Source organism: Sinocyclocheilus grahami, unplaced genomic scaffold, assembly GCF_001515645.1.
Source record: "Sinocyclocheilus grahami isolate Dianchi unplaced genomic scaffold, SAMN03320097.WGS_v1.1 scaffold52.1, whole genome shotgun sequence".
Classification (NCBI taxonomy): Eukaryota; Metazoa; Chordata; class Actinopteri; order Cypriniformes; family Cyprinidae; genus Sinocyclocheilus; species Sinocyclocheilus grahami.
In genome coordinates this window covers 459,676-485,881 of record NW_015505231.1, presented here as the reverse complement: position 1 = coordinate 485,881, position 26,206 = coordinate 459,676, and the positions used below count along the sequence as shown (strand labels likewise).

The following is a 26,206-nucleotide window of genomic DNA, read 5'->3' as shown; positions in this document are numbered from 1 at the left end:
TTGTCTTGTTTTCAAGTAAAAATATCTTAAAACACGATAAACTGACTTGAAAACCTGTATAAGATATTGCTTTCAAAGAACATCTTTATATATGTTATAGTCCATTGGCAAATACATTTTATTCTTGTTCTAAGTGTAAATCTAACAAAATTTAACAGACACATAACTAAACAAACATATTTACATGATTAGTTACTTGACATTTAGCTACTGACGACATGGGTGAAACTCACAAAACCTGTCTAGATTAAGTCTACATGTCACCACAGAATTACACACAAAAAAAGGAATTATACTGTTCTTAAAGGAAACAATTGGCAAATTATTCCCAAAACAAAAAGCATAATTTGTAAATATGTATCGGCCGATTTTTGATTATTTTAAGGCCAGTTAGTTTCTCCACAAGCTGGACTGCTCTCCTCCATAATACTGACACAAACAACCAGGGAGAGAGAGCAAAAAGAGAAGAAAAAAAAGTAAAGAAATTGAGGCCTATAGCCTGTAAAAGAAAACCAGGCCCAGTGCATTTAACAGAGTCCCTATGCGCAGATATATACGTTATACACCCAAATGTTTACTATTAAAAATCGTCCCGTCTGAGACCACAAAACCATGTGAAATGTCTTGAAAGCTGTTCCTGATCTACAGAATTAAAGAGTGCTAATGAGGAACGTCTCGAGCACTGGTCTTAAAAATCCACTGAATCCAATGAAAGACCAGTAGAAGAACATTATATCGACCATAAAGGACAAATATTTGGCTATTTTAAACTGTGAGCATTGGTCAATAATCACACTACGGAGGGGACAAGATGGTTAACTCACCCAACAACTAAACAGTAAATTTTTCTTCATCAATATTTTTGTCTTGTTTTCAAGTAAAAATATCTTAAAACACGATAAACTGACTTGAAAACCTGTATAAGATATTGCTTTCAAAGAACATCTTTATATATTTTATAGTCCATTGGCAAATACATTTTATTCTTGTTCTAAGTGTAAATCTAACAAAATTTAACAGACACATAACTAAACAAACATATTTACATGATTAGTTACTTGACATTTAGCTACTGACGACATGGGTGAAACTCACAAAACCTGTCTAGATTAAGTCTACATGTCACCACAGAATTACACACAAAAAAAGGAATTATACTGTTCTTAAAGGAAACAATTGGCAAATTATTCCCAAAACAAAAAGCACAATTTGTAAATATGTATCGGCCGATTTTTGATTATTTTAAGGCCAGTTAGTTTCTCCACAAGCTGGACTGCTCTCCTCCATAATACTGACACAAACAACCAGGGAGAGAGAGCAAAAAGAGAAGAAAAAAAAAGTAAAGAAATTGAGGCCTATAGCCTGTAAACGAAAACCAGGCCCAGTGCATTTAACAGAGTCCCTATGCGCAGATATATATACGTTATACACCCAAATGTTTACTATTAAAAATCGTCCCGCCTGAGACCACAAAACCATGTGAAATGTCTTGAAAGCTGTTCCTGATCTACAGAATTAAAGAGTGCTAATGAGGAACGTCTCGCCAAATGTTTTCGTTTTCAGCCAGACATGCGGTGGAAGTCATACGCAGACTTGTCTCAGCTGGCATTGGACCACAAACCAGTTCCTGATCCTGGATCACATTTCCCCCAGTCCAATCTGGTCAATCAAGGTTTAAAAAAAAAGAAGGAAAAACAGACAGCATTACTGCTCAGAGACGTGAAAAACAAACCTAAATGCTTCTAACATCTTCACACCTGGTCTGAACTATTGCACAGTGCAGAGGTCAGTGCAGTCGGTTCTTATTTAAAAGCCTGCGTCTGCGTTTCTGTCGCAGCTGTCCTGCTTATCTGGCCGTTGCAGTTCAGATGTAATGGCTTGTAAGCACAACCGTCTCTGCCTTTGCCTTGCAGCAGAGCAGCTGAACCAACAGGAAATCCAGTCTCAGTCTATTAATTTGTGGAACAATTTCAATCATTCGAGGGCTCTCAGTCGGAGAAGGAAAACGTTTACAAATGGCGTGTGATTATTGCACTTTCTTTTCGCCTGCTTTCGATTTGTTGGCTTTTTTCCCCTCCTGCCCTTTAAAGTCTCCACTAGAATCCAATTAGGAAATTTGGCAGCCAGGTCGACAGCCATATGCAGCTAAACATGGTGTTTTTACCAGCCGTTCTGTCTGGAGACCCACATGGCTGAAATGACTTCCATAGCATTCCATTAACTAATTAGACAAGGACGACAGTCTAGTCTGATGCCGACAAATAAACACTCTACTCTGAATTTTCTCAACTAAAATCAATGTTTGAACCCCAGAATTTCATGCTGGGCTATGATTACACTGTGTTTACAGTTAACATAACCCAATTTACTCTAGCAATATGATATATTTCTGAGAGAAACATGAGAAAAACAAATGTTGTTAGGGCTCTATGATTTCTGCGATGCAGAAAATGCGGATGGAATCGCGGAATCCAGTTATAAAAACGGAATTTACTGTATAATGCGGAATGTCATGGAATTTGGCAAATTTTGGATGAATTTAGTGTCTGTGAATATCAAGCTGCAAAATACTATTTAAATAAGAATTCTGCATGTTCTGCAGATGCGCGGTTTCGTTTACTACACACATACTGAAGAGTGAACGATCTCTATAGGCTAACTGCTCTGAGAGTCACTTCATGAGTATTTTACCATTTCTTGTGAGAAAAGCTATTGTATCATATCATAAACAAACAAACTTAAAGGTCTTCACAGCAACCCGTCAAAATATAAGTTTGGTTTAACTTGAAGAAACTGTAACAGAAATATATTACTTAATGTAATGATAGTACTAACTGTTATTCAAATATTCTTTTTGCGAAATATTTACTAGAAAAATTATTTTCCAGAATTTATTTACCAGAAAAATTAAAATACACAACACAGTATTTCTGAGTTAACATAACCCAATTTACTCTAGCAATATGATATATTTCTGAGAGAAACATGAGAAAAACAAATGTTGTTAGGGCTCTATGATTTCTGCGATGCAGAAAATGCGGATGGAATCGCGGAATCCAGTTATAAAAACGGAATTTACTGTATAATGCGGAATGTCATGGAATTTGGCAAATTTTGGATGAATTTAGTGTCTGTGAATATCAAGCTGCAAAATACTATTTAAATAAGAATTCTGCATGTTCTGCAGATGCGCGGTTTCGTTTACTACACACATACTGAAGAGTGAACGATCTCTATAGGCTAACTGCTCTGAGAGTCACTTCATGAGTATTTTACCATTTCTTGTGAGAAAAGCTATTGTATCATATCATAAACAAACAAACTTAAAGGTCTTCACAGCAACCCGTCAAAATATAAGTTTGGTTTAACTTGAAGAAACTGTAACAGAAATATATTACTTAATGTAATGATAGTACTAACTGTTATTCAAATATTCTTTTTGCGAAATATTTACTAGAAAAATTATTTTCCAGAATTTATTTACCAGAAAAATTAAAACACACAACACAGTATTTCTAAAAAAAAAAAAAAAACGAAAACATTAAAATGGAAACCAGAAAATTAATGAAAAACACAGAATTTGGTCAAATAAAACTAAATTTGAGGGTGGAAAACACGCATTTCATATGGCCTTAATTTTATTTTTGTTAAACTTTTAATAAATTGCTTTTAACTTATGGAAGTTTCATGTTTTCAATTGATTAGACTTGCTTTTTGATTAATACAATTTAATTTAACCATTAAAACAGAGTCTAGAAAAATTAAAATGAAAAACAAGAGGGCTTGACGATGTCAGCTGACAAGGAAATTCGTTTCAGAGGTGGAGCAAGTTATTACATTTTGATTAAAGATTACAAAGCCAAATGTTTTGTCTTTGGCATAACATGAACAACAAGGACTGCGTATTAAGAAAGTATTTTTTTTTTATTTTAAAAACTAAAACCTCTAGGCTTTCCATAGACTAAGTCTGAGAATAAAAATACAAGGACACCAGTTATTCTAAATCACGCCCAGACAACTATAATTGTGACATATGACTGAACAGAGGCATAAAGTGAAACAGAGAGGAAAAAGTCAAGGAGACGCCAAACCACGCGGTGAGTCACACAACAAACCTCTGAATGACAACGCTTCTCACAGTGAGATGAAGGCCATTTCCCTGGCACAACCTAGTCACATTAAAAGTATGACAGAAGTGATAGACAACTCTAGGGAACTTCACACACGCTTTCTTCAGCTCTGTGGAACTTTTCATCCTTGTTTTAAGTCCTTTCATACTGTATCTTCTATATGTGTTTTGGTAAAAAGAAAAGGGTCTTCAGAAACATATATTTTGCAATAAGACCATTGTGATTTTCACATTTTAAAATAATTTTCATGACAAATAAACATGTTCTCTACAAATTCTTCTTACTGTAATGCATGCACAATTTTCAACTAAACTGCAAATTTTTTACAGTGTAATTCCCATTATGTCAATGGTGATTTGTGATTCTCATTAGATCCTAAATATTACACAGTATTTTTAAACCACAATAAATGGTAAAACAAGAAATGCTTAAGGATGTATGAGAAAAATATAAATAATATATTATTTTTTATGTACTGCAGTAATAATCATTTTTAAAAAAATTAGGGATGAGTGATACCATTTAATTTGTTTTCAACATGGACAAATCCCAGATACCACTATTGATAGCGCTAATTAAACTGACATTTTTGAAAGCCAAATTTAATACATTTTATAATCCAAAAACACATGAACATTTCTAATATTTCAGGACCAAGCTATCCTCTCTAACTATTCACTCACTACAGTAATGAGAAAGCAATAGCTAAAATATGTAAAGGATCTAAAACACGCTACATTTCCTTTAAGCACAAGACAATATTTTTTTCATTAGACTTTGCAATTACATATAGACTTAACCTAGACAGGCTTTGTGAGATTCACGCATCTAAATGTCAAGTAACCAGTTATGCAAATGCAAATGTTGCAATAACAAGTACATGTAATGATATCCTTAGATTACGATCCTGGTCTACCACCATGGAGCAAGACACTTAACCCAAGGTTACTCCTAAGGGACGTGGCAGTAAAAGTGGACTAGACCTAAAAATAAACCCCCAAGAAGAGCCATAATAAAACAGCAGATCAAACCAATGAAGAATCTGTATCAATCTACACAAGAAATCTTTTTTAAAGGGTAAGGGGAGTCCTTTTGATTTCCTCAGTGAATTTGCATTCCACAAATGCCACTCGCCACCACAAAACGCCCCGAGTCTGCAAAGCCCTGCACCGCCATTACATCCTGCTAGAGTCATACCTAAGAATCGTATGCATGATCCTTACACATTTATTAATTACCAAGCAATGATATCAGCTTATTACCACCAGAAACAGACATTGAACAGCAGTCTACCGCAGTAAACATAAGACTACAGCTCTAATTGTCCTTTCCTCTCTACCTCACTCCATCAGACACAGCGCAAGCTTAAATATTTCATTTGGCTGCTTGCAACGAGTGGAAAGACTTGGAATTTGCCGGAGCGCTGATCCTGGAGGCACATCAAACATGGCCGCTGTCATCTCGTGTTTGTTTAGCTGTTTGCATCAAACTAAAGTGACCTAGAGGATTACAGCAGAAATGTTGTCATCCGTTACCAATAACAAGACCAAGAAAGGTTCAGAAAGCATGAGATCCTCTTCATCTCCAACATGATTCAGTAAGCAAAAACTAACTTGCTAAACTGTACTTAAATGTTTAATAAAGCATTTGATTAAACACGCCAAAAAAGTACAATTCTGTCATCATTTACTCACTCTTTGTGTCTTCTGAAACCTGTACGACTTACTTTCACGTAACACAAAAGGAGGTATTTATAGCAATCTGCTCTCTTATATTCAAACTGAATGGCTGTTAAGCAACACGTTCAGTGAATAAGCTACATTTCTTTCAAAGCTATTGTATGGCTTCAGAAGACTTGAAATACAACACACAAGTTACTTTAATGGTGCATTATGGGGATTTTTTGTGTTTTTGGAGCTTGTTATTCTCCTTTTGTATTTCACAGAAGAAAAAAAAGTCATACAGGTTTCGCAAGACGTGAGGGTGAATAAATTAATTTGGATTTCTGGGTCAACGATCCTTTTAAGAAAGTATAATGACAAAATTGTACAAAGTAATGAAGGGTGTAAGATCACTAGGAACTGGCCATACTTAAAAGTGGGCTCAGGAATCACAAATTGAACAAATTATCACAATAATCCAGCAATAATACTCCATTAAAGCATTTAGCCTGGAAAGGTTGTGCATTATAGTGATTTTTCCTCAGTTAAATGGCTTGCACTGGACATAAAAAAGCCGTACACTGTTATAAAAATAACTTTTCCGTTTTTCTACTTCAAAATCACATTTAATTCAATGTGTTACTTATGTTTCACAAACAGTTACAATGAAACGTAATAGCAATTACCAAGTGAAAACGGTTTCTACACCAAATTTTGTTCGGCGTACATGTACAACAGCCATTGCAAAAAAAAATTTTTAATAATAAAAAACCATCAGAGAGACATTAAAAGGCTTTCAACCAATCAGGATGCCTTGATTCCAGAAAACTGAGTTGCACTGTGGTGCAACTAGGATAATCTCGTAAATAGTGCAGCACTGAGAACCGGTGGGAAGCTGCGAGATGACAGCAGGTTAGTCATTGTAAAAGTTATCCTCATTCCAACCCACGGCGCAGTGAAAATAGCTCATTTAAGGGTGCAACAGCAACCAGGGAGGAAAATGGGCTCTTTCTATATGTGAGCGCCAGACATCTCCACAACCCCACAGACGAATCTCTCAAGTCTCACAGACTGCTGCTTCCTCCCACAACCGCACTGCTGGGTCATGATGAATACTACAACATCCTGCTGCATACCTGGAGGTTGATTTCACTGCACGGTATGCTTCATTGTGGAAAGCATTCCCTGAGGTCACCAACAGAAACTCTCATAGAGACAGACCGATCACCGGGTTGACTAATGTTTTTCATTGATATTCATATTTTTGATTCTTCAACATAGGGTCTTACTGCCATTTGGTGGGTCTTTAAGAAAACATCACGCAACAACACAACTAAGAGTTCAACAGGAAACAGCAGCGTTCACAGGAAACGCAACTTACTTATTGTTTGCATAAATTACTCATCTTTTTATGCAACAACCATTCATTCTGAAGAAATTAGTAACATTTAACAGTCGCAGGCCAAATAAATGAAAAAATTAAATAAAAAGTCATTAATAAAAACATCCATAATGCATATCATGTCTTTAACATTGCACTAAAAAGAATTAGGCCTAAGCTATTTATATTAGTGTAAAAAAAAAATAGTAATAAAACAATAACTAAAAGTCATCATATTGTACATGTAAAAAAACATCTGAAGAGTTCAGATGCAAAAGCCTCTAAACGCCATCTGAAATCTGTCTAAAATGAGTATTTTTATCAGGCTCCTATATTTATGTTCAGTTATTTCACTTTAATTGCATAGAAAAGGACCTATACAGTAAAATTACTGAACCTAAACATAGAAGCCTGATAAAAATGCTACTTTTAGATGAAAATTTCAGATGGCACTTAGAGGCTTTTGCATCAGAACTCTTCATTTGTATATTGGTTAAAATATTTAAACATTTTAATTTTCTAAAGTGAAACCTGTACTTCATGGTTACAGTGAAGATATATATTGTGAAAATTCATAGTACTCACAAATTACAGATCGACAATATTTTTTTGTAGGACAATACCAAATTCAAAGATTTAAGTTTCAAATAATAGACACGAAGAACCAATTTTTCATTATTTCACTACGTTTCAACACTGTAACTTGTTACAAGTATAAAAACAAAAGCATACACATTGTGGATATTGTCAAATGTAAACAACTGCAATTTGTAAACACATTTTAACAGTAACCCAGGTTATAAAACGGGGAAGAAAGTCCCCAAGAAAACTGAACACAAATATGGAAGTCCGAGAAAAATACGAATTTTAGAAGAAAATTTCACATGGCACTTAGAGGCTTTTGCATCAGAACTCTTCATTTGTATATTGGTTAAAATATTTAAACATTTTAATTTTCTAAAGTGAAACCTGTACTTCATGGTTACAGTGAAGATATATATTGTGAAAATTCATAGTACTCACAAATTACAGATCGACAATATTTTTTTGTAGGACAATACCAAATTCAAAGATTTAAGTTTCAAATAATAGACACGAAGAACCAATTTTTCATTATTTCACTACGTTTCGACACTGTAACTTGTTACAAGTATAAAAACAAAAGCATACACATTGTGGATATTGTCAAATGTAAATAACTGCAATTTGTAAACACATTTTAACAGTAACCCAGGTTATAAAACGGGGAAGAAAGTCCCCAAGAAATTTGCAGGGAAAAAAGGCATTTATTTAGTAGACCTATATTAAGAAACCGATAACGGATTAAGTTACAGTATCTACAAAATATCGGTCAAACCGACTGTCGGTCAATATATTAACAACGTTGTTTTTAACAGTAGCATCCACTGGCATTTTATAGGTGTGTGTGTAAAATCGATATTACTCTTCATTTTCATAAACACGCCTCTATTTGGTTAATCCCCGCTACCTAGTAGCCTAATTAGTGTACAAACAAACAAACATTTCAAATACAACGAAGAGATTAAACCCTTGCAGCCTAGCATTATTTTAGCCTCATTTTACATTGGCCGCAAATGGCTCCATAAAAAGTAACGTTACGCTTGAAATCTGCGCGTTTTGTAAATTACTACACCGAATGTATGTCCATAAGCCATATTGTTCGCAGAGCCGATGGCTAATCTTTAAAATCCCTGGATCCGCGAGTATGTAGCCGAGTGTTTTCGCTTTAATAAGCTCGCTAACGATAGCCGCAGCGCAACTTAGAGAACGTAAACAATGACTGTAACGTTAATTGCTGCGTTCGCGCTCATTACGACGCTGCCCCAGCCTGCTGAAGAACACAGCGCTGCAACAAAACAACAGTTTCGGCCATAATAAAGAAAATAAACATGTATTATCTGACAATTTAACACTCTACAGAGTCCTTTTAAACATAAAGCCCACATGTAAAGACAGAAAATCCCAATGACTTACAGCAATAGCTGTTAGCCAGTTTCAGATGAAACTGTGTCGATGTCGCAAATTCCTTACCTGTTAAACGCAACTTAACGGGTCCATTTCTTCTAACTCCTTGATTAGACATGTCCTTGACCCTTATCCAGGCTGATTACTACAGAAAACGAGTCGGATATGTTATAGAGTCGCTTTTTGGTTGCCCTCAACGCCAGTTTCACAGGGAACAGAAAATAATGGAGTCACGGTCCTGTGGCCCGGATGTGCACAGCCCTGCCATGTCTACATGCATACACGCTCGCGCCGCGGCTTTAACGCGCTCCTAGTACTACTAGCGTCTGCGAAAGTGAATCCACGACGTTCTCTCAAAAGGTCGGCTTACAAAGACCTCCTGGAGATCAACGCATTTTCCACGAACGAGCCGCGCTCGGCTTCTGCTGCCGTTCCAAGGAGACCTTGAGGGAATGGTATCGCTACAGGCGACTGGATTGAGGAAATGTGGTTTGTAAGGTGTCTGGCATCTGCTGAGCCACTAAAACCGCCCAAACTGTGACCTCACACCCGCTTCTTATTCATAGCGCTCTATCTATCTCTGGCTGTCATCATGTCTACTGGAATCACTTACTTTTACACTTTATTTAGACTTAAGTCTTGGACAAACAAGACACGCAAACGAAAAACCACTTGTTCTTTTCCATTTTTTTTTTATTTACAACAAATAAAATTGAAACAGATTCGTATGTACAACTCGGAACACGAGGTCCTCACAAAAGACAGACATGAACAAGACGAGTGGCGTGAGGAAATGTTCAGAACAATCATACAAAGAGATCACAGTTTAGAGATTTAGAAGTTGAAAGTGCTTTGGCTTTCACTGATCTGGAACGCATAGCCATCGGTTGTCGCTTCGGGGGCAACGCATTCGTCCTCTTCCTCCTGAGAGACGGACATAAAAAGCAGGAATTTAGGAAAAGCAGGGGTTTTTTTAAGCATAAGAAACCAAGAATGCACAAGGAGTGTGTGTGTACATTTGTATGCATGTATATTTTATAAATCATTTATAATCTCACATGCATAAATCAAATTCCAAGTAATATATATATATATATATATATATATATATAGAGAGAGAGAGAGATAGAGAGAGAGAGAGAGAGAGATTTAACATTCAACCGACCTCTCCAGAGAAATACTTTTCAATGAGGTTGAGGGAGGCCTTGTAGACCATTTCATTTTCATGGGATTGCAAAGCTTCGATTTTGTCCAGGCCGCCATATTCCTCAATCATCAGGGACAGCTTTTCAACCTCACCAATCTTTTCACCAGCCTAAAAATATAAATAAAATCGATTAAATAAAATGGTAGGTTTAACACTGGGGGGAAAAAAAAAAAGAATAAAACCCCATATTTAAAAGTTACGAGGGAACTACTGTCTTTTACATCCAAGTAAAACATTATGGGGGAAAAAAACAAAGGTTCTATGCATCAGTTGTTGAGACGTGGGTCAACAATATATCTATGCATGTCTCAAGATCTATAACAAGCATTCAGAAAATAGATATTTCACATTAACCGAAATCATACCAAAAAGATATTGCTGATTGCATCCAAGACGACAAGAATAGTTTTGCTGTCCTTAGTGGAGAGCAGGTTCAGCAAGGGTTCTAGTATGTTGGCCTGAACAAGGTAAACCACTTGCTCTACTGTGCCTCCGCTGGTGTAGTTGGTCACTGCCCACACGGCCTCCTTCTGGGTCTTGTAGTCACCCTGCATAAAGTATGAGAGGAAAATTAGTTCAGAATTAAACATGGTCACAGCTTCACAGACAAGTGTTCTCCTGTGCTCAAGTGGCAACGCACCCGTCGGAGAACTTCCACCAGGTAAGGCACAATGCCAGCATTGATGACCTCCTGAATCTGATAGTCCTTGCCAGCCGTGATGTTGGACAGGGTCCAGGACACCTCCTTTTGAATGTTGTTCTTATGGTGGCGCAGCAGAGCAGGGAACATGGAAAGAGCGCCAGCGCTGATCACCGCCTGGGTCTGGTCATCTGTACCAGTGACGATGTTTCCGATGGAACGCAGTGAAGGGGTCTGTAGGAAGAGTGAAAAAAAAAATAAACCTTAAAAATAAAAAAAAAGGTTATCTATAAAAGAACAAATGAGTGTCACAACTTTCCACCAACTTACCACAATGGAGAGCTCGCCTGATCCCAGTAGCTGCACCAGTCGAGGAACCACGCCAGTTTCCACCACAACCTCGATCCTTTCATTGGGCCCATCGGTCAGGTATGAGATTGCCCAGCAGGTGTCCGCCAGCACCTCCTTATCTTCATGATGCAAAAGACGGAGAAGTGTTGGCAGCATCTGTTTCACGGCGTCCAGGGGAGGTGCAGGGTTCTTATTGCGGCACATGTTTGACAGGGTCCAGGTGACGTTCCTCAGGTAACCAGACTGCAGAAGAAGACAGACTGGTTGGTCAGGAAAAATTACTGAAGCTCTGATGCCACCTACTGGTAAAGTATGCCCACTACAATTTCAATAGCAGTTTAAAACCAATCGAAAAAAAATATATATATTTATTATATATAAAAAATTGCTAACCTTACTGCGACAAAAAACATTTACATTAAAACAATGTTAAATTGTCATGAGCTCAGTCAAGCCATGACATTCAATCTGTAAAAGCAAAGTGGTTCTCAATTTTTTGTACGTATATATTTGAAATGGTTAAGAATTAATAAAATCCATATATAAGAATAAAAATTTTTTTTTTAAAAAGTCGGTTTTAAAGTAATCAGATTAACAAACATTCTAATTTAATAAAAATAAGTGGAATAAATCAATTTTAACCATTTAAATTTATTTAATAAAATATTTTTTAGTGATCTATTTTTTTTAAATAATGAATAAATATTTAATTTAATAATTGAACATTTGTTTAATTTTACTATTTGGTTAATATTTTTAGATAACTAAAAATCTATTTTTAATAAACATTTAAATTTTTTACAAAATGTAATTTAATAAAATCACACACACACACATATATATACACACACAGTGGGGCAAAAAACTGTTTTGAATCGTGCATTAATATGGGTCATCTACACACCTGACAGTTCTGGCTTTTCTCTTGAAGAGGAGAGGTGGCCTCGTCCGGTAGACTGCTCACGTTTCTCCTTTTCAAAATCTGCTCGTCTTTCTTTGCTTTACGAAGCTCAACATTGACTTCGATCCTTCGGCGCCTCAGCTCCTACATTAAAGTATTTAACATCTTTTATGAACTGAACTGGGGCGTATTTGAAAGAAAACAACCGATATCAGCACTTTTTACTCAGAACTGCTTACGGTGACATCTTTTCCTTTGTTTTTGAACTGAGTGAGTCGTGGACTGTTCTCAGCAGCAGCAGCCATTTTAAAGACGTCTGTTCAATCACAGTATATCGCAACCTGAAATAAAGTTACACGTTCGTGAGAATATCAACACAAGTTGTATCTCTCTCACACACACACAGCTCAGAAAGTAGAAATGCATACTTATGAATATAAAAACGAAATTATAAGTCGACTGAAAAAGTGGACCTTACCGCTTTCTAACCAAAGGACTGTGGCGCTGGACTTACGAAACAGACATTTAAACTCGTGCTACGAAGAATCTCATTGGTCCGTTCGAGCAAAAGCTTTTTCCTATTGGTCCGTTTTGAAAAATCACACTGCTGGCGGACGTAGCTTACGTATTAACGCGAGATCTGGCGAGAATGCCGAACAAGATTTCTGGGAATGAACTTCCTTCAAATTAACATAGATTTGTATATTTACATGATTAATAAATATATATTCATATTTGACCTTTCTGTTATTGACATCTGATCGTTTTATTAATTTGATCATCTGAATCAATGGTCTCTATAAATATAACAGCTGTTTATAAAAACCGGATTATTTCAAATATTTTCAGTTAAATCTGGAGAAGTGGTTTCAAATAGTTGTTTTCTATTTATTATTTACTTACCCGCAATCATTTAAACAATACTGCATTGTTTGTATAAATATAAAGGCTATTAAAGGATGTGCTGTTAGGATTATTAAATATACCGTTCTGTTAAAATAAATCGGTAGAGAGCACTTTGGTTAAAAGGAATGCGCGTGATAAGGGGGCGGGGCCTAACAGCTCTAAGTTTAATTCTGATTGGTCAGCGGCGATGACGCTCGGCTTTTTCAAAATTTAAAAACCTTAGTGGAAGAATGTACGGAAGAGAAAGACTTTGACACCACGTGTTACAGTATGCACAACGCATATATCCACTGTATGCTGAAAAAAAATAACATTTTACATTAACAGTAACGTATATCGTGTCTCCCACTCAAAAAAAAAAAAGGATTTCGTATTTCTGTAAATCAAACAATCCTTTTATGGCGTAATTATCATATTTATAAAAGGAAATTATTTGTTTGATAGTGATAACTCAGTAACTGGCGAATTCATTAATTAATTAGACTACCATTTGAAGATCCTAAGTGTATATGTAGGCTTGAAACAAATGATCCCAAGTATACAAACAAATAAGAGTAATAAAAAGTCTTTATAGAAGTGTAATTCTATTAAGATCAGAGATAGGAACAAAACATGATTATTGCCATACAAATTCTGTAAGATGGGAAAAGTGCACGTCAAAATATAACACAAAAATGTTTACTGTCATTAGTATATCCTTAACTATAAACATGAGAAAATATGTGTGGTTTATTTTGTGCCTTTTAACACAATTTTCTAGACAAAACAGAATCGTGTTAGATCATTTATGTATCTACAAATACACCATCTTTAAAAGAAATCCAATATGAACTGCCAGATTGTATAGGGGTCTATTCATTTTCCAATGAAAAGAATATAGACATCTTAATCAATGTAGAAGAGAGAATCCTGTCCCCTCCATTTATTTGTTTCATATACACATCAATATTTCTTCAGTTGTAATACAAAAAAAGAAAAGAAAAGACAAGTTATACAAACAGGATACTTTCTTGACTAGCACTTTCATCAGTCCTCGATGCATTTTTAGAGCAACGCTTCGTAGTTTAGGCAACTTGATCTACCCCACTGCTTAAAAACCAATTAGTAGATTGCGTCCACATTCCACTTCTGAAGTAGTACGATGAATCATATGAAGGGGGGAAAAAAAACAAAACGGGTGCACCCATGATATACTCCTGCTTTCCTGGAAAATGCAAACATGATTCCGGAGGGTTTTAAAAACTCACAAAAACATTTCTGTAGGCATTTAATCCATAGAGAAATCCAATAGGAGAGCATCCCAGTCTAAACTCATTGCTTTAACAATCAAAAATGTAAACCGTCCATTCTTGAGCCGAACCCACAGCTTTTACGTCCGATATTCCACCAAACGCTGTGGCTATGTGCGGTGCTGGCCGACTAGGATAGAGCTCCATCTTGAATTAAATGTTCAAAGTTTATTTAGAACAGCATGTGGTTGTATTCTATGAAGCTGATGACTGTAGTTTGTTGTTATGAGACCTAGAGAATACAGAGAGAATGAGGTTAAAAGCCCTTTGGTTTTATTGAACATCCACAAATGGAAAATGAAATCTACAGCACATAGAAAAATAGCCTCGGGGGTTAAAGGAATGGAAGCCATGTTAACATAATACAACGGGAATGCCTTCAATCATTTACATTGGTGCTGGTTTCAATCTAAATTTGGAAGAAATGAAAAACAAACAAAACATACCATTTAAACATTTTTTAAAGCATGGTCCTTTATTTCAACATGGTAATCCTAATAAAAGGATTTAAAACTCTTTATTTTGCTTCATATTCAAGCCAACCGAAACTGCGTAGATTCTGCGCAAGTTATAAAGTTGCACAAACTATCAGCAATGCATGAGTCCTCTCAATGAAAACCTGGACAGAGCAGCGAACCAGCTGAAACTAACACGTTGTGAAGCACATTACAATAAAACTGAACAGAAAAAGTCTTAAAATGTATTTAATCAGCCAATCCACATGATAAATATGATCATGCATCCATGTAAACATCATAAATAACATCATGTGATCAGCAAACGTAATGGGGGACAAAAAAAAAAACAGGATCATAAATGCACAGACATAGTACTTCAACATGGCTGCCGCTCTCTGATTGTCAAAGGCCTCACTGGAGTTTTGGCTTTTATTGACAGGTTCTCATTTCTCTTAAATGTACATCAGTTTCCACTGTTAATAAAACAGCAAGTTCCATGATTCTCTAATACAGAATGACTCCGCCCCTTCAGCCACTATGACTTATGACAATCTGCAAGAAAGGATAATGGATTGTATGAATGACATGCATGAAGCACAAACACAAACACTTACGTTATCAGCATACAGTCAATGAAATAAGACAGGAATAAGAGGATGAAAAGCCAGCCAGAGAAATCTAAGGTTAGATAACCACTATACTGCCTCTTGAGTTAAAAAAAAATATTCAAAGCAGAAACATTCATAGTGTGAAAACAATGTACATGAAGACAAGCAGATACTAAACAAAATGTGATGTAAGCCAATGCAATGGAAAAGACTAATGAAAATTGTGAAATCAACACGAGAGCAAACTATAAAGTAAAATGCAGCTACAAATTTAGTATGAAAAAACTAATACTATGGCTTAAAAACACCTTACCTGTGGTAAAACCACTGTAACAGCCTTTTATATAAACAGATAATCGGTTTGACCGATTTTTAAATCGATATTAGGACCTTTCGCACCGCTTTAGTTCCAGAACTAAATGTACAGTACTAAAGTACTGGGACGATTTTGCGCAAACTATTTCCCTGTACTATTTAAAGGGCTGCATTCGCACCGACAGTGTGTACTAAGAAGTGACGTAAGCCGGTCGACAGCGACGTCATTTGTGCGCAGCGTTCAACAACAGAAACAAAGAAGAACAACATTAACAACAGGAGGATGGAGGACGCTGTGATAGGAGCGGCGTTTTTGTTGTGTTTCGCGAGTTTCACAATAATGGACATGGAAAGTCGACGTATACGTAAAGCGATTGAAAGAATGGAAAGGAGGACTAAGAATCCGTAACGACAACTGGCAGTGCTACATTTGCTACAAGTGCCTGCACTTCAGCGTCCGTCCATCTATTGCTGTTCTCCATGCTTGCAAAATAAGTTGACACAATGCTTACAGTATGTTTACATGGCGTTTTAAATCATGGCGGGTGAGGGGGGTTTGTGCGCGGTTGGCCCATACATGTCTACTTTCGTCACGATTATTCGTACGCGTTTGGCCAATCAATGTCTACTTACGTCACGATTAGTACCAGTTGTGCTGGTTAGACCCTGCTCCGGATAAGGAGCTAATTTGGTTCTCGAAAAAGGCAGTCCGGTACTAAAATCGCACCCAGTTCCGGCAGTGCGAAAACACCAAAAAGTGCGTAGCTCCACAATTAGTTCTGGTACTATGAAAAGGTTCCCACGGTGCGAAAGGCCCTAATGACCATTTTCAAACTACCTGGTTAACAGTACTTTTGATAGACGACAAAAACATATTTAATGTATTTTCTGGATAATTACTCTAAATACTAGGGGTGCAATGGTTCTCGGTAAAAAATTGAACCGTACCGTTCTCCACACATGGTTCGGCATACACTAGGACCGCGGTTCAACTTAAATCTGACAATGCATCTGTAATATGGTTTGTTAGAGTTCGGCTAATGCATGTTTCTGTTGATGGATACAAATTCTGGCTTCCCAATACTTTACAACAAGAGTGATGAGAGAGAAAAATAAAACAATACGTGGACAAACCAGTCACTCTTTAATCAATGCGGGTGCTTTATGCTGGAATAACTGTCATTTATGTCGTCATCACGTGTTGATAGTGCAGGTGAGACCTGAACAGCACACGTTGCTATCTGTGTTTAAACTAAACTCATTTAAGCCTTACCAGTTTAAATATTAAAGAGCCAGAAGACGTGAACTCGCGCGCGCAGTGAGAAGATCTGTGTGGTCTCTCATCCGAAGTGCGTGAACCTGCGTCTCAGAACACGCGCAAATATTAAGCTCTCTGTGAAGTATTGTGTTTGAATGGACAAATTCACACAAAAATTATGTCAAAATGCCCGTCTTGGTGAGTATCCTAGCAGACATAGTCGGCTGAACGTACAGTATCAGTGCACTGGATCAGTGCGTTCTCTTAAAGTGACAGCACTTTCGTAAAGTTAATCAAACAGCAACAACACTGAAATCACTTACTGCTCTTGATTGAATAACTTTTGTAACTTTAATAAGGATTCATCTTTAATTTATACAGTCAAATATGCAATGTTATTTTACATTTGATTTATTCAATTTCTGTACCTAAAAACTATATTAGACCTACCTAAAAAAAACTGAAAAGTGCTGTTAATTTTATTTGTATCTTTTTTCACTGTTTAATATAAAAAAAAAAAATATATATATATATATATATATATATATATGATTTAGAATGAATATTTTTAAATCATTTAAATTAGTTTTACAAGACAAGCATTCATCTCTATCGGTTTTAGTCTTTCTTAAAGTGATGTTGGTTGGTGAGTAAATGACAGAATTTAAACTAATCTTTAAATATCCTAAAAACCATCCTATGCTGCTACATTGTATGCATTCATCTTTAATTTATACAGTCAAATATGCAATGTTATTTTACATTTGATTTATTCAATTTCTGTACCTAAAAACTATATTAGACCTACCTAAAAAAAACTGAAAAGTGCTGTTAATTTTATTTGTATCTTTTTTCACTGTTTATTTATTTGTGCTGTTGCTTGTAGTTAAGATTATTTGTTCTTATTTTCTTTATTTTTATTTGACAATATAGTTTTTTCCCTAAACATAGCACATACCGAACCGTACCAAAACCGTGACTCTAAAACCGAACCGTGAGTAAGTTGAACCGTTGCACCCCTACTAAATACGTAGCTTAAAATAAAAAAATAAAACCATCCTATGCTGCTACATTGTATGCATGGGAGCAGATGTTACCTGCTTGCTTTGAAAGCTTTGAGTTTCTGTACAAAGAAAGACTCCAGGAACTCAGCACACTGGTAAAAAGGCGAGTCGCTGGGATTGTAGTAGCGGCAGTTGTCGAAGATTTTGGTCATGTCCGCTACGAACTCTGTGAGTTTGCTGTAAAAGCGATTCTGTAACCTCTCCTCCATTGTAGAAAGGTCTGCAGATAACAGAAAATAATGGAAATCACTACTAAAACAGAGATAAAATGCTAATTCTTCAAAGCATTACTTATAATTAACTCATAATGATATAATATAATGATATTTTAAGAACTAGTGGTCGACCGATATATCGCCAAGGCCGATACATCGGATGATATTTTGTAACCTCTCCTCCATTGTAGAAAGGTCTGCAGATAACAGAAAATAATGGAAATCACTACTAAACAGAGATAAAATGCTAATTCTTCAAAGCATTACTTATAATTAACTCATAATGATATAATATAATGATATTTTAAGAACTAGTGGTCGACCGATATATCGCCAAGGCCGATACATCGGACGATATTTGGCATTTTTCAAATATCGGCATCGGCCGATACGTTTTTCTGTTTGGCCAATGTGTTTGAGGCGGGACTTTTATTTTGACGGCACACAGTGCTCACATTCTCCCTCGTTTACTGTCGTTGTTAACAGTTCTGTCTAATACGGATAGAAGTTTGTCTAAAAATCAGATAGAATGGTTAAACAAAGGAATTAATGTATACAAAAAGTATTATAACGATATATTAGTAATAGAAAGGCAAACATTATAATACTTTCTCGTTGTCAGCATTCAGCAAATACGCATTTACATAATTTAAACAAATCTTTGAATGACTAATGGACATTTAATTAAAAAAACCTTGCAAACTTAGTCGAATCTAGTTGTGAGATTTTGTGAAGTGTGCATATGACCTGCATGATCGCGTGTTCTCTGCGTGACGGTCGGTCCGTGTGAATTGAATGCTTTAAACTTTAAACTTGTGATTTCAAATTATGCTGCGCTTTATGCATTTGCCCCCTATCATATTCATGTCATTTTCACTGTGTGCTGTATGTAAAATGAGCGTTACCTTGGCTTTATTTGAAAAATATGATTCCCAATGCACACAAACTTCCCAGAATACCGAGTGCCCTGTTGGTTAAAGTGTTTACTTACTTTTTAATTATATTTTTATTAAATATTTATTTATTTGTGAAAAATACTTTGTCATCTAAAGTATAAGTATGTTTATTTTACACATTTATTTTTTAATCCATTTCTTAAATATTAATTAAAAACAAATTATATAGGCTTTATATCGCCCCCCCCGCTTTCCAAGATATCGGCTGTCAAAAAAAAAAACAATATCGGTCGACCACTATTAAGAACTACCTTAATAAAACTTTAACAGAAATGTACATATAACCAAACAGTCATAGTCACCGACTCTGGTCATTCAAAAGAGGCAAACAAAAACTCTTACCCATCGGTTCCTTGATGATCCCATAATAATCTGGAGCATCATTCGCATCCACTGGCTCCAGGAATGGCCACGCCATCTTATGGGACTAACATATAGAAAACATATACAATGATTATGAGATTCACACGATTTCAGTTCCTATTGGCTTCCATTATATTTTTTGACCATACAATAAAAGGCAATGGAAACTGAAACAGTTTGGTTACCCACATTTTTCAAAATATCGTCTTTTATGTTCCACAGAAGAAAGAAACTCAGTGTCTTGGAACAACATGAGGGCGAGTAAATGATGACAGATTTTTCCTTTTTGGTTGAACTATAATTTAAATATCGTGCAGTGCCATACAAGTGTTTTCTGTAAAGCAGCTAATGGTGAAGTTTATTCAAACCAGACAATCGCTTGCTTTTTTATGATTATAACTAAACCAATTTAAGGGTTAAAATCAATGAAACACTTCTGCATTGTGTCCCATTCCAAACTAAACCCCGGCTCTAAAATTCCAAACAGCCAAGACGCCATACGAACCTGCAAGGAGCGCAGGATCCGCTTCAGCCCCTCGTAGTCTTTATCTGTGAGTGGAGTCAAGACCGTCATGGCATCCTCTGTAGACTGGCACTGCGGGCACACATACTCGTCGATATGTGTGGCTTCGCTCTGTAGGATGCCCACGCAGCGCCCGTGGTACCAGTTCTGACAGCGATCGCAACCGATGTAGAACCTGAAGAAGCAGCAGGCACGAACATATCAGAAAACATGCTTCTACATGCAGCTTTTGAAACAGATGTGATGAAACTGCAGGTATGTGGTTACTGGGACTCGTCGTATGGAGTTCTGCAGATGCAGTAGAGCTCCTCTGTGCTTCCCTCCTGAGCTCGTTTACATTCTGAACAGATGTAGTCGTCCATCTTCTTGGCCTCTTTCTCGGTGATGCCCACACACTCTCCATGATACCAGTTAGAGCAGAGGTCACAACCAATGTAGAACCTGCATCAACAGCGTACCAACATTAGATTCATCTCACATCCAACTGATTTTCATATATATCATGTCTTTCATGAAAAACCATATTCGTATTTTTACAGCTTCAGTAGCATGATTTACATTTAAATGTATGCATTCTGCCAAATGCTCAACTGTTTGAGCTTCAGAAGCAAATTACACCGAAGTGTACTGGTTTACCAAAATTGTGAATTTAAAGTGAATTATCTTGTGAAGTATGCAAGAATTATGATGTTTAACAGTTTTTCACTGTGTTCGAACAAGTCTTGTACCAACTGGAAATTATTTTCAAAATTAAAAAAAAAAACGGAAAAAATATTTCTAGCACAATTTTTTTCCTAATCCAAACACAAAAGTATAAAATATCCACAAAAAATTCACACCAGACTTAATCTGAAAAAGTTGGGATGCAAAAAATAGTTTTACATTACATTGAGTTTTTCGGCAAAAATAGGTATATTGTATCCTTTTTAAAATCTTAGTTTATGTGCATGTTTTAATGCCAAAACACTCAGAATATTAAAATATAATAACATGTTTAAATTAAATTTTGTGTCTCTCTCTATTTTCGTCTCGGTGAACGTTTATATTTTTTAAGCCAAAATACTTACTATTATTATTAAATTATTAAAGAAAATAATAAGTAATAACTAAATCTAAATGCAAACAGATAAAAAAAAAAAAAACACCTGATCAAATAGGTATATTTAAAATCTTAATGTATGTTTATATTTATATTTTTAATTTAGTGTAATTAAAGAAAAAATATATATATTAGCACCTAACAGATAAAATTATTAGCACCTAACAGATAAAAAACAACAACTGACAAACAGATATATTGTCTCCTTTTAAAATCTTATTATACGTTTATATTTTCAAGCCAAAAATGTTAACTTCTAGTGTAAATATTCAAAATGAAGTGATAAACACAAAACAGAGAAAAGGAATTCCTAACAGAAAAAATAAAAGAAGAAAAAAAATAAAAATAAAATAAAATTGCAGGACAGTAAAGTTGTCATACTTGGACTCATCGTAGGGCGTCTTGCAGATGCAGTATAGCTTGATGTCCCTCTTGCTGTCCTTTGAGGTAGTGGAGATCATCTTTTTGCGTTTGTACTTGGAGGCGTCTCTCTCCTCATCCCGCTTGCGTTTGTGTGAGGAGGAGGGGGACGTGACCGTGGCTGTGTGCGAGGAGACGTGTGCACTGGCGGCCGCAGCAGCTTGTGCAGCTGCAGCCGCAGCCGCAACCTGAGCTTTCTCCTTCTCCCGCCGCAGTTTAATGAGATCGCGCTTCAGCTCCTCCTGCAATGAAAGACAACATGACAATGACTCGACATGCGCAATGTAGCTTCAGCTGTCTCTTTGGCAAGTCTGATGTGGTGTTAATAGAGTGTGTGTGAGTAAAGCCGAGATGTGGGCGTGCAATGAAAGCATTCGTCTCTATTGCCAAATTCCCATAGATCGTCATAAACGAGGAAAAATGGTCATTAATTAGTGTATGCGAACACACTACCTGACAAAATTTGCAGTCAAAAGATTTTTTTCATGTTTTCAAAGGAAGTCTATCATACTCACCTGGTAATAACAGTATTATTCTGAAATATTATATCAATTTAAAATAACATGCTTTAAAATGTAATTTATTCCTGTGATGCAAAACTGAATTTGAAGCATCATTACTCCAGTCTTCAGTGTCACATGATCCTTCAGAAATCACTTTAATATGCTGATTTGCTGCTCAAGAAATATTGAATATTAATTGTATGTATTATTTATTCATCTGTTAATCTGTTAAAACTTCCTGCACTTCCTGTTCCTCTCACCTGCACTTGCAGCTGTAGTTCTTTATCAAGCAGAGCTCTTTTCTTCAGGATATCAGCCTTGAGCTGCTCCTTGTGTTTGAAGAGCAGAGCTGACAGCTTGCTGGCGTTCTGCTTGCTGCGCTTTTGCTCCACAGACTCCTCCCGTTTCCTCTTTTTGGCCGCCTGCCTCTCGTCCTTATCGATTTTATCCAGGATGAACTTCATCACCTGGTTACAGACAATCATCCTGCCCGGACAGACAAAACACACTGGATTAGGTTGATTAAAGTCAGTCGATTCTTAAATAAGACTCCCATAAATACAGCTTCAGTGGATTATCTGGGGTGCACACGTTACAAATATAACGAGTCTAAATAATGCTTCATGTTAGCTGGAATTTAAAATCACTGAAAAAGTAACTTGGAAAGTAGGAAAAAGGGCGCTCAACAACATATAGAAAGTGTTTACCTCTGGTTCTCCTCTCTCTCAGCAGGGGTCATGGTTTTCTTCTGTTTTAACTGCTCTATGGCCACATTCTGCTTCTGAGCCACCTAAGCAAAAAAACAAAAAGAAGCGTTTAAATGTTAACTCAAAAGTTTCAAAACAACATGAAGCACCATCGATCAAGATTGTAACTACTGTAATGTCACGTTTCCTAGTAAATGCATACATTTAGTGGGAAATCAAGCAGGACAGGATTTGCACTTCTAAATCCATTAGGATTTGTACGGATAGTAATCATGTATCTCAGATACTTTAACTGGTTTGTAACTCAATAAGTGAAGCACACATTTAACGGCAAAACAGGGTAACTAATAATTCAAAATACCTAAATATCTTTTATTAAATACACACACATGTATTGAAATTGGTTTATGTACTAACATATCAATACATATGAAATAAAGGTTGATCAAAATTGGATTTATTATTGAAAATACAATGTGTTTCAAGATTCTGAAAAGTGCAGCACTCACATTTATTTAAATCATCACCTCCTGCAGTTTAATGATCATATTAGGCCATATCGCAATCCCGTTAAATAAATAAAGACTTTTGTTCCATTTGTTACCATTAAAAATATTTAAAAAAATGTTATGACCTTAAATTGAACGTTTCCTAGTAAATGCATACATTTAGTGGGAAATCAAGCAGGACAGGATTTGCACTTCTAAATCCATTAGGATTTGTACGGATAGTAATCATGTATCTCAGATACTTTAACTGGTTTGTAACTCAATAAGTGAAGCACACATTTAACGGCAAAACAGGGTAACTAATAATTCAAAATACCTAAATATCTTTTATTAAATACACACACATGTATTGAAATTGGTTTATGTACTAACATATCAATACATATGAAATAAAGGTTGATCAAAATTGGATTTATTATTGAAAATACAATAATGTGTTTCAAGAGTCTGAAAAGTGCAGCACTCACATTTATTTAAATCATCACCTCCTGCAGTTTAATGATCATATTAGGCCATATCGCAATCCCGTTAAATAAATAAAGACTTTTGTTCCATTTGTTACCATTAAAAATATTTAAAAAAATGTTATGACCTTAAATTGATCAAACTGAATATATATATATATATATATATATATATATATATATATATATATATAATTTATCAAACTGAATATATATATATATATATATATATATATATATATATATATATATAAATAAAGCATTAAGGACTCACAGGAACTCAACAATTTTTTTAATTACAATATATAAAAAATTTATTTTTTAAGAATTTGAATTAAACCTTTCATTCCATCCAAGAAGCATTGGAATAAAATTAACAATTAATTAACAAATTAACATAGCCTTACATTTTAATAATTAAATGCTTCAATTAACTACGGCTCATTGCAGTGTATCAATTCACGCATGCTTAATCAACTAACGAGTAACGCCTCTAAACATAGTGACAGATAACAAAAAATATCAGATGAACTAGGGATGCACGATTAACCGAAATTAAATCGCAAAGGCGACAAATCGCGATTTGGCAGAAGCTGCGATTATCATGCGTATCTTCCAGTGAAGCACGCTTCTGTGATCAGCAGTAAATCTCCATCCGAAGGCCAGAGGGCACTCTCGTGCTAAAACTCCAAATACGCCCCGCAGAAGAAACCCAGGAAATGCCTATAGCGGTTGCTGAATAAACAGAAGATGCCAGAAGACTGCCTTCATTAATTTAACGTGACTAATAAACACACGACTACGACAATATATGGTTTATCCGAGTTAGTCTTATTATAATTTTTATTATAATAAAGTATATAATAATGCAATGCCTTTATCACTGCTTAGAATACTATGAAATATGTTGCATGCCTTATTCTGTGTAAGAAGCCACATCATCTCACAGAAGGATTTATTTCAAACACTCGACTGACGTTATGAAGTGAGTTGAGTAAAAACATGTTATTAAATGTGGTATTTTCACGTGCTTTCAGATGGAGCAGCATTTACTACACAGAGCCATAGTTCACCGACAAGCTAAGCAAACAGCTTTGATAATCGCAGAACGATTTCTTCGATTTCATAATCGCGCGATTATGAACACGATTTTGCGTAGCTTGTCGGTGAACTGTGTAGTAAACGCTGCTCCATCTGAAAGCACGTGCTGGATATTTACTACTAATCACAGAACCGGCTTTACTGACAAGATACGCATGACAATCGCATTCGATTAATCGTGCAGCCCTAAGCTGAACTCGTTCTTAAAATTTGGTTGCAAAGCCTATAAATTTCAGATAAAAATCATTTTGAAAAGAGCGATTCTTAACACAACATGCTGCTGTGTGAATGTATCCTAAAGGTTTACATAATATCCCATGTTTCTTAAAGTCAAATCATTCTGGAGTCACATACTTGCGTCCTGACCTGTTTCTGTATCAGCTCGCTCTGGCTGACGTGCTGCTGGGCCTGCTCTCTCTTAGCCTCCTGCTGTTTCTTCTTCTGCTGCTGCTGCTGTTCGCAGAGCTGCTGGATGCGCTGGAGCTGCTCCTGTACGCTGGCCGTCTGGATGGTCACCAGATTCTGGATCTGGTGCGCTTGGTCTTGCCCTCCGCCCTGCTGCTGGATCTGAATGGGCAGTTGCAGTTTGATCTGCTGGGGAATCCCGGCCGTGGTACCGACCTGCTGGACCTGAGCTTGAATCTGGGCCACTACCTGACTCTGGATGTGGGAGATGACCTGCTGCTGGAGCCCGGGGACGCTGAGGAGCTGCGGGGGGAGCTGGATCTGGGGCTGGACTTTGGTAACGGTGGTCTGGGTGATGGGGAGGGTGGTGATCTGTTGTAGGGGTGCGGTGGCCGTCACCCGTGCTATTTGTGGGGTGGGGGCGGGGACGGGTGTAGGGGGCGGGACTGATGTTTGAGGAAGGACCTGGGGTTGAGGTCGGAGCTGTACGGGCAGGTGCGGCTGTACAGATGGAGTCGGTTGGGGAACGACTGCGTTTGGGACTGGGGTGGGTGCTTGCTGGGCAGGCTGTGATGGAGGGACAGATGATGTGGGAGGAAGCAAGGTCGGAGGTTGGGGCTGTGGAGCAAGACGAGCAGCTAAAGAGAGAAAGAGAAAATGTATTGGAACTCAGTCATTGAGAACGGCATTAATACAGGCAAAGAATTAAAGCTGGTAGATTTATACAACAGGGACTAACAATAAGGACTGCAATAATGAAACATTTGTGTCCACGGGCACCATGTT

The 26,206-nt window shown here is 36.5% G+C and overlaps 3 protein-coding genes across 8 annotated transcripts in view; all 3 read right to left on the bottom strand.

Moving 5' to 3' along the window:
* Positions 1–9,662, bottom strand: part of LOC107583299 (E3 ubiquitin-protein ligase SMURF2-like) — a 42,746-nt gene extending 33,084 nt beyond the window's left edge. Inside the window, exon 1 of the mRNA XM_016269477.1 lies at positions 9,225–9,662. Coding sequence (XP_016124963.1) covers positions 9,225–9,276 — 52 coding nt within the window. The 5' untranslated portion in view covers positions 9,277–9,662. The remainder of the gene's footprint in view (positions 1–9,224) is intronic.
* Positions 9,663–9,833: 171 nt separating this feature from the next.
* LOC107583298 (importin subunit alpha-1-like) lies at positions 9,834–12,763 on the bottom strand. Its single transcript, XM_016269476.1, has 8 exons — positions 12,690–12,763; positions 12,497–12,598; positions 12,261–12,401; positions 11,336–11,599; positions 11,006–11,239; positions 10,731–10,913; positions 10,324–10,473; positions 9,834–10,082 (listed from the first exon to the last, which is right to left on the bottom strand). The coding sequence occupies exons 2-8, from the start codon at positions 12,560–12,562 to the stop codon at positions 9,993–9,995; spliced, it is 1,128 nt and encodes a 375-aa protein (XP_016124962.1). The 5' UTR covers positions 12,563–12,598; positions 12,690–12,763; the 3' UTR covers positions 9,834–9,992.
* Positions 12,764–14,120: 1,357 nt separating this feature from the next.
* The window catches only part of LOC107583257 (nucleosome-remodeling factor subunit BPTF-like), a 53,397-nt gene continuing 41,311 nt past the window's right edge, over positions 14,121–26,206 (bottom strand). For 5 of the 6 annotated variants that reach the window (XM_016269404.1, XM_016269408.1, XM_016269405.1 and 2 more), the window contains 9 exons: positions 25,382–26,058; positions 22,942–23,024; positions 22,495–22,720; positions 21,693–21,973; positions 20,480–20,653; positions 20,195–20,387; positions 19,669–19,753; positions 18,189–18,375; positions 14,121–14,684 (listed from right to left, as the gene is read on the bottom strand). In XM_016269404.1, coding sequence (XP_016124890.1) covers positions 14,648–14,684; positions 18,189–18,375; positions 19,669–19,753; positions 20,195–20,387; positions 20,480–20,653; positions 21,693–21,973; positions 22,495–22,720; positions 22,942–23,024; positions 25,382–26,058 — 1,943 coding nt within the window. In that variant the 3' untranslated portion in view covers positions 14,121–14,647. Of the gene's footprint in view, positions 15,463–18,188; positions 18,376–19,668; positions 19,754–20,194; positions 20,388–20,479; positions 20,654–21,692; positions 21,974–22,494; positions 22,721–22,941; positions 23,025–25,381; positions 26,059–26,206 lie in introns of all 6 variants that reach the window. The other variant, XM_016269407.1, reaches the window with a different exon arrangement.